This window comes from Epinephelus fuscoguttatus, linkage group LG16, assembly GCF_011397635.1.
Source record: "Epinephelus fuscoguttatus linkage group LG16, E.fuscoguttatus.final_Chr_v1".
In the NCBI taxonomy this organism is placed as follows: Eukaryota; Metazoa; Chordata; class Actinopteri; order Perciformes; family Serranidae; genus Epinephelus; species Epinephelus fuscoguttatus.
The window spans coordinates 27,053,448-27,067,909 of NC_064767.1; the positions used below are offsets into that span (position 1 = coordinate 27,053,448).

The following is a 14,462-nucleotide window of genomic DNA, read 5'->3' on the forward strand; positions in this document are numbered from 1 at the left end:
ACTTCAAGTGCTCCAGTATGATAAGGGTATGATTACAAAGGTCTTTAAAATATCAAGATAAATTGCACTCTAAAAGTAAAATGTTGATGTATTTGATTCTAAAGGGGATGATGGGGCCATTTAACGATGGCCTAGCTCACAAAAAAGCCTGTGCGAACGTGAATATATGACTCAGGATAAAGATGCAGAGGAGGCCTCAAATGAATTGATTCTTTGTAGTCACAACAGATCACACGTCTGTTAAAACTGGACTGGCAGTTTTCAACAACAGCGAGCAGAAGTTTACACAGACATTTGATGGCAAGCTGCCCCCTAAAGGCTAGCTGGCCCCTCTTCAGCACTCTGCACCCTGGTCCCAGCTCTCTCCTCATTAATTGCTCAACAGCACTCTTTCATCTCTGTTGACTCGATCCAAAGAAAACAACATTACGCTGCGCATTATGATTAAAGAATGTGCTTGTTTTGGTCCACCCATACAACTTTTGCTTGGACCATAAACATTAAAGCGCTTGTTTGAGAGCAGTAATGATATTGGACTGGTGTTGAATTTAAATGACTGGGTGTAATGAGCTGAATACATATTTTTTTTTGTATTACTTTGTTGCATTTTGTTATCCTTATATCTCTAAATGTCGTACAGATGAGTAACCCAAACTGTCTGTTATTACAGTCTCTGAGATAGGAATTATGATAGCCTGAAAATATAACACAGGATGTCAGCGTCTGTCAAAGATGTTCAGTTTATTCAAATAGCAGTTTTATGTCTTAAACATAAAAAGAACTTCCTAAGGGAGCAATAATCTTTGCATATGCCCACCATTATTGAGAATTTATATGTATTATACCCCTTGCAGTTCACTTCTTTTTTGAACTGACTGTGATGATAAAACATCTTTCATGTGCAAAGCTGACAGAGGAACATTGCTAGAGAGCTTTAACTGCATGGCAATGACTGGCTTATGAACTTTTCTAAATTCTAACAGCTAATTTTAATCACGAAGGCTGCGTATTTCTCTGTGTCTAAAGCAATACTGAGTCATTCTTCACACAGAGGCAAGAACTGGATGTTTTTCTTCAGGGTTTAATTATCAGCTGCCTGACAGGCTCAGCCAAAAAAAAAGTCAGAATGACCATATCTTGGATAAAGCACATCCTATTCTTTTCCCTACCGCCCCACAACTATTCTGGAGAAAGCAAAGTTATCATTGCAGACTTGATTTGAAGCTGTGGGACCTAAAGACGGCCACTGATTAAAAGGTCTCTGTTGTCTAACCTGACACACAACTTGGAATTTATCCAAGAATGTGCAGCAAAACACGACTGAAGAGGAACACTGTCACATTGTCAGAAGTTGTAGTGACACAATCTGCTGCAAATGAGATGCAGTGATTAAAGAAAATTTGAATAAAGTGTCAAGGAAAGTTGTGCCCACTTTAACACCCTGACAAACAGCTGGTAGTGCCTTTCTAGGGCTCTTTTTCTTCTTCTGTGGTGTATTTTTTCTTTCTCTCAAACAGCATTACAGTAGAATTTGGTGGGAGGAACACTGCTATCTGACTGTTTGTGAGTGTTAATGGACAGGGAACACACAGAGACAAAGAGAAAGAAGGATGCCATGCAATGAAGCCGGACTCAAACCCACCAAGTTTTTAATTTCAAACATTTAAAGTTCTCAGTTTTTGATGCTACACCATGTCAGAATCAAAAACAGTCTTGTTTTCACCATTTAGGTGAGTCAGTCTCACAGTCCTGATATTCTGTATGCTGTCTCACTGGTATGCCTCCTTAGACACCTAATGGAGCTGAGCTGTTATTAAAGAAATTAGCTGGACCTACGTGCTTCCTGTTAGACGAAACATCTGCTGTGAAAGAATACTGTGGTGGTGTTTAAATAAAGTTGTACAGCTGCCATCACAGTCACAGCTTTATTAGAAATTATTTGGTTAGTTAGCGTAACTGACAACTGTGCGATTAAATTTACACACAATCAGTCAATGTAACTACTCTTTATTTCAAACATTACAAGTCAATGCAGTATTATGGCTGACAACTAGAGTAAAATTAAACTGTAATAACATTCATTTCTCCGTATTTGATTTTCTTTAGGATAGGATTTGGGATAATAAACTTTTTTTGCAGGCCTCTCCAGCAAGTGTACATGCTTTTGCAGCAGGTCAGCAGGTGTTACTGAGATATCTTTCACATGGAAAACTGACCATGAGGCCATTATTTCATGTTGTCATATTGTTTTGACAGTGACAGGTAGAGGGATTTAGAAATATCCTCTCACCCAGTCAAACTTCAATATGAAGCTAGCACAACCAGCTCTATACTACAGCTAGAAATCAACCTTGACAAGTCCCAGTGCAGGCGGTGCAACTGCACTGGGGCCTCTGGGTGGAGGAGCCCATAGAGAGAACTGGCCTTGCAAGTGAATCAGATTTCCACCTACCTGTGTTCAAAGATAAATCTTAAAAAAATCTACAGTATAGTTTAAAAACAGTGTCATTTCTATACACGTCCTCAAAAAGGTGAACCCATCTGCATCATGGTTTCTTTTTTTAAATACTCAGTAGCTGTCCAAAACAAAATTATACACTTTTTTCTATAAGTACAAAATCTATAAATACACTATAAAAACTATTCAATTAAATTTTCCTACTTTCTCTGATTTTTTTTTTTCTCCAGATATGCAATGATGACTGCTGGGTAATATGTATGTTGATGATGTTCAATGTCAAGTCTCTATTTGTTTCAAGACAACACATGCACGATAGCGTGCGCTAGTGCACTTCCTTACGCCACTGACAAGTCCCCACTTAGTTAGGAATTGCTTACTTATCCAAACAGTCTGGAACAATATGTTTATTGCCACTGACTATGTATTAGATTGATTCAAGATTCAAAATTCAAGATTCAAGATTAAAAAAACTTTAATATCCCCAAGGAGCAATTTGCTTTACAGACAATAGTGCAACACAAACAACACAGCAACAGATCCATGTCTCGTACACTGACACCGTGAATCATGTAAAAAGAAGACACAATGACACTCGCGGTTATAGTTTGTTAAAAAAACAAAACAAAAAAACAATAGCAAATGAAACAAAGGACAATTGTAGGCTACAATAGTTCAGTGTTCACATCAAAGTGTCTGGATTAGCCGGGGCATACTTTCTGGAAAGACGTGGTGTAAAAAAAATAAAAATAAAAAATGTAATTATGCTGTGAGCACTACAATCACATATTGTATTCACTCACCTCCATTGTATTGGAGAGGGTGCAGAAATCTCAGTGAGAGAAAAACCTGGCCAAATAAAACCAAAAATAACTACATGACTAGATTCCAGGAGGGGTAAAAGAAAAAATATATGTTGGTCATTTGGGTGACTGACCTTTTTATGATAGTTTAGTTAATATTAATACATGTTAAAGTTTGTTCTGGTCAAGGATTGTCTGATAAGAGTGGGAGAATCACATGAGAACCACATGAGGATTTAGTTGAGACCTCAGAAGATGGAAAAAAAAAATGTATAGCTCACCAATTCAATATTAATTAATAATATTATTAGATTATTATTTAAATTATTTCAAAGAATTATTTTATTATTAGCATTTAATTAAATAAAATAATAAAAATGTAAACGTTCAATCATTAATAAACAAACTGTTGTCTTGTTGTTGTTGTTGTTGTTTTTTGCTTGTTTGTTATGTAAGATATGCACTGATGATGATGATTTCCAGTTGCAAGTTGTAATATAACCTCACAAATGTATATTTCTGATTCATGTTTTAGATCATAGACTGTTTCAGATTCATGATTTACGTGTTTTTTCCACACAATAAATTCGCAATTTTGTGTGTGTATTTTATGTATGCAAGTCCGCGATAAAAAAAAATGCATTTGCAAATGTATTTTGTTCTACTTTCTCTCCTCTGCAGTCATACCCACCTCTTATTTTGTGCAGCTTCGCTCCATCCACGTGTTGCAATGTTTGCACTCAACGCACTTCCTTAGCAACGTGTATCTGAACCAGGAAGTACTTTTGTATGCTCTAGCTAACTAGCTGCGGTTAGCACAGAGGAGTGGAAGTGAGTGGCAGCAAAGTTTGTCTTTGCGAGATTTATGGGTCCAGCTGCCGTTTATATGTATTAAACACATGTCGGGCGACGTCGTGGTTAGCAGGCAGGTCTGTCGCTGGTAGGAGAGGAGGGGAAATTGTAAGTTGAGATTGTTTTGTTGGTGTGTGTTAGCGAGCTGTTAGCTAACAAGCTAACGAAAACACAGGGCTGTTAGCTTAACTTGAAATAACTTACTTGTTTTTAATGTACTATCTTTCTTAATCAATTAAACATAAATGTAAAGAACAAAATAAAGCTTGTTTAATAAGGCAAATTTTAAACTGACATGCGTAACGATGCATTAACAGCAGGGGCAGTTTGGAAAGTTGATAACGTCAACTTAGGTTAACGAGATGGATCATAGCTTTATGTTACGTGCAAGCTTTCATCTGTGGTGTTGTGGATCTGGGCTATGGATAGCATGGCTTTAGATAACATTAGCTTGATGGCTGATGTTACTCACATAGCATTTGTGCTCGAGTTAGTACTTGAGTATGTGTTATTAGTTCTCCACCACTGTCAGACCAGTTATACTGGTGAATGGTAGCTGAAGTTGATTAGGGATAAATGCATGTGCTGAGATGACTGAGCATGTGCAGATTCATTACTTCAGCTACATAATTCATTGTTAGTGAAATCAGCTTCTGTTGTAGTGTTGATCCAAGCAATAACCTGTGTAGTGCCCCCTTTGTGCCACTGCTTTGTGGTCTCAGTGGTGCATAGCTGTTAACCGCCATACTGCTTTGCAACAGGTTCTTTACACTTCGGTTATCTGTCAAAGACATTAAATCGTGTTGTCCTATATTATCCCTCAATGATAATATTTGTGTTGATTTTCTTGTCACAGGTGTTCCATGAAAATGATTTTCTTACCACTGTCTGGTAGGCCATGATCGGCTTGTCAAGTTATGCAGGGGTTATGGAAAGTCTAATGAATTCTGCTGAAGAGCAGCAACCCTCCTCTCCCCTGGCCAACTCATGGTCCAAAAAACAGGAATCAAGCAAGAATCAGAAGCCAAAGCATGTTGGCGGATTTGTTTTAGTGCATGCAGGTAAGTGCGCACATCATGATTAACAGGTAGAATTAAGGCTTACTTTTTTTTTAGCTATCCTCAATGTCCATCTTGAAATGGGAACATGGGCTTTTAAGTATGCTGCTCCTGCAGCTTGGAGTTTGCTGCAGACTGATTTGGGTGTAGGGAAGCTGGTCTCTCCAAATGTTTAAAAAAACAAAAAGGAGTTGGAGGAAGTTGCATCAGGTTGTAGATGCTTTGACTGAGCTATTGCCCTCGATGTGATCCAAAATATGGTTTAACCATGTTGTGATTTTGAAATCTTAAAATATGTAACTGTTATATGTTGTATGTCTGCCACTTTGTTTTAATATGCTGTTGCTTGTCTTTGCCATGGCACTCTTGTAATTGAGAATTTCTGACATCTCCACAAGGATTTTCCTCACTAAATAAAGATAAATGAATAATAAGAGTGTTTATTACAAAGGAATCGTAAGCAGTATATCATAATAAGCAAACATACTTTAGAGTAGTATGGTTTTCAAAGCACCAACAGGCTTATGTGCATCCCACTATAGTTTTCCGCTTAGTGGAGGTCATCACTTTCATCATCGCCGTATAAGTGATCACACACCTTTTTCCTATTATTTACTTTCAGGAGCAGGATACCATTCTGAATCTAAGGCCAAGGAGTACAAGCATGTGTGCAAAAGAGCCTGCCAGCGAGTAAGTTTCCCATAAGGGTATTACGATTGTAAACTGTATGCATGCATGTGCACACAAGTGACATAACCTTGCACTGTTTGTACACACAGTTGGTCATATTCTTAGTGGAATGTTAGGACAGTCCAGATATTTTGGCACTTGGCACTAGTTTCTGAATGCCAAGCAACAGAACAGATTGACATTGATTAGTAATTTAAGTAGCTTTTCAGGGCTTGCTTCTAAGAATGGTGCTGCGTTATTATATTTGAATGTAATTTTAGTTGTAAAAGTGCCAGCTCATCATTAGACCTATAAGACTTGGAGCTGGATCCTTTAAGGAATACTCACCCACAAAATGACCATTGTAAGTAACATCACATACCTTGAATATGTGAAGAAAATGGCAAACATGTTGATTTATTGGTAAATAAGGGACCACGTTAACAACGGCAAAACTATATAAAAACATCAATTTATTATTATTATTATTATTATTATTATTATATTATTTATCCAGTCGTATGCTCAGCACTTTACAAACACATACATTTTCGCCAAAAGGTTACTACTTAAAAAATGAACTCAAAGTGAAAGTTGTCTATGCTAAGATTATATTTGTGGGCTTTTTGCCTTTAATGACAGGACAGAGAGTGAAATGGGGAGACAGAGAGAGAGAGAGAGAGAGAGAGAGCGAGAGTGGGGACTGACATGCGGCAAAGGGCCGCGTGCCGGATTCGAACCTGCGGCCGCTGCAGCAAGGCAATGCCTCTGCACATGGGACGCCGGCACTATTCACTGCACTACCAACGCCCCAATATGAAGGTTTTTTAGCGAAAATGAATGTGTTTGAGAAATGCAGAGCATATGACTGGATAAATGAGACTTGGACTCTACTGCACAAGCTGTGTGAGAGTTTGTTACTGGATGTTGCGATATAGTTTTGCTATTGTTAAACACAGTCCTTCTTTACTTCATTCATGCATTTACTTCAGGTAGAATGTTTGCCTTTTTTGGATTCTACATTCACCATTGAGGCATTAAAAAAAGTTTTCTTCATGAATTCAAGGTAACACTCGATGAGTAGCTGACAAATTTTCATTTTGCCACTGAGGTATTCCTTGAAGTACAATCTGTCAATAAATCACCATGTTTTCTGTTTTCCATGGCGGCATGCAGGAAAAACAAAGTTCATGAAGTCAAGGCATGACTGATTTACAAGTGGTCATTTTGTGGGTGAAGTATTCCTTTAATGTAGATCATCAAAAAAGAAAGACTAGGTCAGTACTCCAATTTGATGTTTTAATGCTGCCTTATGTCTTACAATTTGGTGTGACAACAAATTAGGCAACTTAAAGTTGCTAAACACTAACATGTGTAAACGTCCCTCTTATACATTTTTGCTTGCAAATCAAATGTCTTCAAAAAGCACATAGAGTTCCCTTGTTTATCAGCTTGATCAGCAAGGTATTGGGGTTTTCTCCTCGACTTTCTGTTTGCTCAGGTTGGATGGGGAGCATCTGTGAACAGCTGTCATTTCATTTATTTTCAGTGGGATTCCAATCTTTGTTTTGGCAGTAGCACTCAAGCATTTTAATGTTTTTGTTTTGAAGTCATTCCAGTTTTCATTTGGCTGTATTAAGATCATTTTGCTGTTGGAATGGAAGTCTTTGTTCTTTGGCACCATAGAGCAGGTTCTTCTCAAGAATGTCTTTGTATTCTGTTTCATTCATTGTTCCTTATGTCCTCAAAAGTTCCTTACATCTGTACGACTGAAAAACAAACTCGTGGTGCTGCCATCACCCTTACTTCACAAAAGGAATGGTGTTGGATGGGTGACGAGCTGTGCTCAGTTTCCACTGGATGTAGCACTTTGATTAGGCCATGCAGATTTATTTTAGGGTTCTTTTACCTCATGCTGTCTGTGTCCCTTTTCCCCACATACACACAGACAAGCCACACTTAACTCAATCCAGAATCCTTATTGCATGTGTCTTTTCCAGGCCGTGGACCGACTCAAAGCTGGGGCACTTGCAGTGGAAGCAGTGGCTGCAGCACTGGTTGAACTTGAGGTTGGTTGATTTTGGTCCAGGTTTGATTATTCAGCTGTCATTACCTCAGTATGCAGCAACACTCCAGTTCAGAGGAAATTAATACTTAGGCCCAGACTGGACTTAAAAAAAAAAAAAAATCAGCATCCAGAAAAGTTTAGGTGTGATATGAAACTTAATTTGACATGTGTATGTGTTTATCCAAAGCAGCTTTATTCCACTCTAGCCTCCGAAACATGTACACACATCCTGTCAGATGATGTAAGAAATGATTTTCCTTAGGGCAGGTTTGGAATAAAGAACAGTGACTCTGATGAACTCTCTGCAGCTGCACAAATGTACATGTAAAAAATGTAGTGCAGCAAAGAAGAGCCATGTACTGTATACATGCATCCAAGTCAGGAGAAGTCAGAAAGTTGTAGCCATCATCTGGTCATTAGAAAACAGTTCAAGCATAATGCAAAAATGAAGCATCATAATAAGATGCTATCACAGAACAGAGGAGCATTAGCTAAACAACCAATCAGTGTCACCATTACAGTCCCAGACTGATAACATAAGTGGCAACAGGATTGTTATTGTGTTACGGAGAGTAGTCCACCAGCTGCAATTTTAATGACGTTGTAACGTATTGTTAATTGTCTTGCTTTAAACCTCATCCTGTATTTGATTTTCAGTCGGTGATAATAGTGGTTTTCCTTTGATCAGGCTGTTTCAAAGCAGAGTTTAAAGTCTTTAAATGTAGTACAGTCAGCAGGGCCATTACATAAGCTGCTGATTTGAAAAGTTAAATAAGAATAGATATTGATTCTTGTCTTGTTTGAAATTATTTCCATTACACCAGGACTTTGGACCATAAGAAAGAGTGACATTTTTTTCTTGGTTAAGATGTATAAAAAGATAGAATGACTTTCATTCAGCATATTAACACTGACAATAAGGTTCATTGCAAAATAGAGTTTTATTCTAGACTTTGCATGTTTTTAATTGTTCTCAGGACTCTCCTTTTACAAACGCGGGCATGGGCTCCAACCTTAATTTGTCAGGGGAAATTGAATGTGATGCCAGTATCATGGATGGGAAGTCGCTGCATTACGGCGCCGTAGGGGCTATCAGTGGTGAGTTATTACACACGTAGTGGTATTCATGTAATGCTGATGTGTTGTTGTGGCCCTGAAGTTCAGTCACCTGGAAGTAACGGCAATTAGTGAAGCCTCTATGTTTTATGTTTTACTGATTTACATTCTACCATTTCAGATGTTTTAGAGGTTCATAAACAATGGGGGGCATCCGCTTTTTACCTGGAGAACAACCAGAAAATGCTGTTAATATGTACACATCCGCATACGCAGATAGTTTTCCTTGAAGGCTTTAAACAAAAGCAATTTTTTTTGCAAGGACTCATGATTTATTCCAAATAACCGCCCAGGGGTGGCAGTTAACATGATGTCCAAAAGACAACAGATTGTTTTAATCACTACATCTGCATCATGTAACAGTTTCCCACATTATTTGTACATGATGACTTAAACTTTGCTGGCTTCGATATAGAAATGCATACCTGCCAACCTGTGTTTTTCATGAGGTTAGAATAGTCTGAAACCCAGATTGCCTAGGTGTGCTTGTGGGACTATGGCAAAATAAGGAAATGGACAGTAAACTAAGTGAATAGATTCCATGTGAAAAATAACAGAACAAATTTTAACAATACACAGAAATTCAACACAGATATGACAAAAATCAAAACCATATTCGGTCCACCTGTATAACTAAGCTTGATTTGAATCAAGGATTACTATGTGTGTTTGTAAAGTATCTGGATTTGTTCACACTGTAAAAAATTAAGTAGAATGAACTGCTAGCCCTGTGATGATTCTGACTTTTCCTTCAGGTATTAAGAACCCAGTCTTAGTTGCAAACCGTCTACTGAGTGAAGCACAGAAAGGGAAACTATCAGCTGGCAGAATACCACCCTGGTGATTATAATGGTTATTAATTATTGTTGTATTAATGTGACAATATCCACTTGTTAATTTGTGTTCTTTTGTCAGCTTTTTAGTGGGGCGAGGAGCACACGACTGGGCAGTCAGTCATGGAATACCACCATGCCCCTCAGAGAAAATGGCCACCAGTGAGTTATATTGCACCGAATCAGAAACATGCTTCATCTAAGACAATGGTTCCCAACTGGTGGGTCATAATCCAAGTGGACAAGTGTCAAGTTTGTAAAAAAGACACTTTGTTTTGAAGTACAGTGATTATCCGGTACAGAGCTTTTATTTTGAGGTGCTGTTTTCTGCTGTAGAGTGAGTGAGTAACAGACAGCTGCTAACAGAGAAGTGTGACGCTGAATATTTGAAACTGTGTGGACCTTGAAGTAATGACTAAGGACAAATCTGGATCCCGTGGTGGACCAGTTGGGAACCACTCATCTAAGAAACTGATTTTCTGTAGCTGCAAATCTTAACCAAAACACAATACTTCAAAACAGCCATTGAAAGAAGTGCATTCATTTATATGGATTTATTATGAGATTTCTTTCCACACACAGAATTCAGTTTATCTGCGTACAAGAGGAACAAGCGAAAAATGGAGCTGGCAGAAAAAATGGACACGGGACATAATCAGGCCAAGAAAAGACGACAATCAAGTGAAAATGTAAGTGCTATGTCATCAGTTAAGATACCATAAATTATTTAAATGGCGTCAAGTGTATTCTTTCTCAGCTGCATCACTCGAGTCAGAATGGACTCACTCCTTTCTGCAGATTTTATAGCTGTATTACTTACAGCGAACAACCTTTTTTTTCCTCCGTTTCACAGATGCTAACCATCTAACCACCTGAACACGAGCATCATTTGCACTTAACAAAATCTGTAATAAAAAATTGGTTGGCAAATAGCAGCCTAAGGGCCAAATCTGGCCTTCCACCACATATTTTGGCCTGTCAGATGAAACCTGAAACTTTCCCTGCTTGGGCTACATTCAAATATTAAACAAGGCTCAGAAATTAATTGTTGATGAGCCAATAAAAATCCATGTAAATCGCCACAAACGTAACATGACTGTACCATCTCATGGGTGGTACTTCCTTGAGGGGGACAAAGTGATACTGTGCCTGCACGTGGTGCTGCAGTGAGGTCTAATGAACTGACAAAATGAGCTGTGCTTCACTTTGATCAAACTGTGCTGTTATATTTAAATTAAAACAATAATTTAACTCCCAAGAATTATTACACAAAGACTGATTTGCGTCAAACGTAGGAGAGATCAGCAGTAGCAACAGTGTAAGCATGCTTTTCTACCTTATAGAAAATCACAAGAGAGTCACACATACTCAAACTCAACATGAACGTGTGATCCTCAAGTCAGTTTCAGTATACTTGCAGCCTACTCCACATTCCAAACTGCTAGTTATGCAAGACATTAAACTGCATCTTAAAGAAGGCAGGAAACATCAAGTACAATTTGGTATTTTATACAAGAAAGCAGTTTAATGACGCTCCACAAGTAAGACATCAAGATCCGTTCTGCCAGTTATGATCTCACATTCTCACAGGGTTGTTAAAGGAAATGGCATTACCAGGTTGCACAGAGGGTTCCCAGAAACGATTAAAGTGTTGACAAGAGTAAGTGCAAAGTTTCAGTGCCCTGAGCAGCACAACCAAAGAGTGGCTGGATGATGAGCTGAGTAGAAAGAGAGCAGACTCATTCTGCTCTAACGTCACCGGCAGTGGCAGCAGCACAGAAGAGGGTGGGAGAGTTTATCTTGGTTCGGATGTGAACTGTGTTAAATGGAGTAAAACGTGTAAACAGCCACAGCCCCATACGCTTCATTAGACCTGTTTTTGAACACTGTTATTGTTTATTTAGTTCAGTTAAATCAATCCTCAGTATTAATGATATATCCACAAGAAGAAAGATTAACAACTAAGATGACTGTTTGTTGACCGAGGCAAGTGATATATGATTAAGTGATAGATTTTTGTGTCAAACAGCTTGTTAGCCTAATGAGAGTTCAAGGTTTGAGTTGCCCTCTGTCCTCATCTGTCTCCTACACATTTACACAAAACTGCTCGACCTATATAAGATTAATATGTGACCATTCGGTGCAGTTAAGCTACCGCAATTTGACCATGACTGATACTCAGACTGTGACTGTTCACATGCATACCGTGGTCAGAGTTTTAGGTCATTTTACATGAATTTGGCATCAACCTTTTCACTCTGCCATTGACATATAAAGCCAATTAACAGGAAATAACCTCCTTTTGTATCACGGCTATTAGAGACTTATGGGTTCAACACAAAGCATCATTGTAGCAAGTCTGGTTTTAATTTGCGTACACAGTGTTCCTTTTATGCCTCTGTCTTTTTGCCAAGCAATAAAATCTTTCCAGTCTTATTTTTTTTGTGCAGTATAGGCACCTGTCTCATGATGGTGTATAGTTGCAGTGTTGTTTAGGAAAATCTAAAGCATTTCCATATAATCCCAAAGATGCCCTAAAGTTTTACAGTCATTATTTACTGTGGATTTTTTCACTCAAGGACACTGATAAGGAATGACAGGATGGTCTTTTGTAGCATTTTGCAACAGTTGGCTCTGGTTCTTTTTGGCCTCAAAAGCTCGGAGACAGGGCTGATTTAGGAGAGCATGAGACAGACGAGAAACACTGTAGCCTTTTTTTTATTCTGCCTTTCAGTCCAGGGTTCAATAAAGATGTTAAGTTTCTGGTAGAAGTGGAGCTCTGATCATGTATCATAATGCCATTTTGCACATTTACCCTGTAGGAGTCTATTTATCATGCCGTCTGAGTCATGATGGTTCACAAACAAGTCACTTCCAAAGCAAACTGCAATCAGGGAAGGACAAAAACAGCCGATTGAAATCACAACAGCACATTTTTGATGAAATATGAAGGGCAAGGAAGAGTGATTCATAAATTCATGCATTACATTAATTTTGGAAATGTCCTCAGTCAAAGATGATGTCTCTGCTTCAGAATGTGAATGATCGGATTTCTCCTCCTTATGTTGCCTAAAATGAGATCAGTTCTCATTTGAACATGTCAATTTGTATATATGTGTGTTTTTTTTCTGTTCACGTGACTCCTCTCTTTATTGTGATCCAGGAAAATGGTTCAGGGTGCCTCGACACGGTGGGAGCCGTTGTGGTAGACCTGGAAGGGAATGTAGCTGCAGCGGTGTCCAGTGGAGGTCTGGCCATGAAGCATCCCGGCAGGGTTGGCCAGGTAGTCAGGCAATCTTCTCCTTTCTTCATCCGTTCATGTCTTTACCCCCATAACCACTTCTTTAAGTATTACATAAAGATATAATTTACAACATTGAATCAGGCCTTTTTCTGCGACAGCTTTTATTAGACAGGTCTTTCTTTTTAGTGTCCTTTTTGAGTAAATGTTTTAGTTCGATACATGTTGAATTTCTATTTAAATAGTGTACACCTACATGTAGTTTGTGTGTTATGTTGCTATGAATAAAGCAGCCTGTGCGTCATGGTCATACATCTATGACCTGGTCCCTTTTACTGTAAAACTTGTTGAATATCAATCGCGATATCTAATCTTTAGTCTTCCTGGCTAGGCTAGCTTTTGATTCCAAGTCCAAGTCTTGGGGGGAAAATAGAGAATTCAGCAACGTGTGGATAGATTTGTTTGCTTTTACCACCAACACCACAAAGTTAAAGTACCAAAAAATCATAAATAACCCAATGCATAGTAGCCACCTTGTATTTTTACCTATGTTATGGTGAGAGGCTAATTTACACTTAATAGGCTGTGTTACCTACATTATATGGCTAAAACATGATTTACGGCTCTGGAAAGATGTTTTGATTATTTTATTTGCACTTGTGATGGTAAAGGTTGCTCAGCTCTGCCCTAAACCAGTTGGAGAATAACCTGAGCACGATGCACCAAATAGACAAAGTGCTGCTGAGAATGACTTTAATCAGTCGTATTTGTATTAACAGTCAATTAAATGACTTTGTGTTTTATGAGAAAGTTATTAAGAAACCTGCAGGGACTTAATACCCAACGCTGCTGGGATTTTTGACCTCTTTTAGCTCATTGTTTTGGTTTGACAGCCCACACATTCTTTATGATGCCATCTCACAGTTCCTGAATGTGTTTTTTGCGGTCGTTTTCACCAAAAAAGTTGCAATAGCGTTCTGTCAGTTTGATCCGTAGTGACTCTGAACTCTATTTGCCTGTCTCCGTCCCAACAACCAGCTGTCTGTCAGTCAGCAGCAGCTCATGAGGAGCTAAGAGGACAGCAGCCAGCCAAACTTTCTGCACCAGGCTGACAGAAATTTACTGGACATTTATTTTTAAATGTAGACTCCATAGGAAAGAATCAGCATTGTTTTTAAATGTATCAGTTCATTTAGTCAAAAGAATCAAATCAATCTGTCTGCGTGTTTTGGAGTATTTATGTTGCCTAGTGACCAAAAATTAACTCGTCAATCCAGCCTTAGAAAGTCTGAAAGCAGCAGATATGAGTCTTTGTTACCAAAGAAGCCCCCCCGGCATTTTGATCCCCTCCATTTGCGTCTGCC

The 14,462-nt window shown here is 38.5% G+C and overlaps 1 protein-coding gene across 1 annotated transcript in view; it reads left to right on the forward strand.

The window, feature by feature from the left end:
- The first annotated feature begins 4,035 nt into the window (after positions 1 to 4,035).
- tasp1 (taspase, threonine aspartase, 1) overlaps positions 4,036 to 14,462 on the forward strand; it is a 28,603-nt gene continuing 18,176 nt past the window's right edge. The window contains exons 1-9 of the mRNA XM_049600823.1: positions 4,036 to 4,221; positions 4,970 to 5,174; positions 5,794 to 5,861; positions 7,841 to 7,909; positions 8,886 to 9,006; positions 9,780 to 9,864; positions 9,940 to 10,019; positions 10,440 to 10,546; positions 13,021 to 13,140. Of these exons, the coding sequence (XP_049456780.1) occupies positions 5,012 to 5,174; positions 5,794 to 5,861; positions 7,841 to 7,909; positions 8,886 to 9,006; positions 9,780 to 9,864; positions 9,940 to 10,019; positions 10,440 to 10,546; positions 13,021 to 13,140 (813 nt within the window). The 5' untranslated portion in view covers positions 4,036 to 4,221; positions 4,970 to 5,011. The remainder of the gene's footprint in view (positions 4,222 to 4,969; positions 5,175 to 5,793; positions 5,862 to 7,840; positions 7,910 to 8,885; positions 9,007 to 9,779; positions 9,865 to 9,939; positions 10,020 to 10,439; positions 10,547 to 13,020; positions 13,141 to 14,462) is intronic.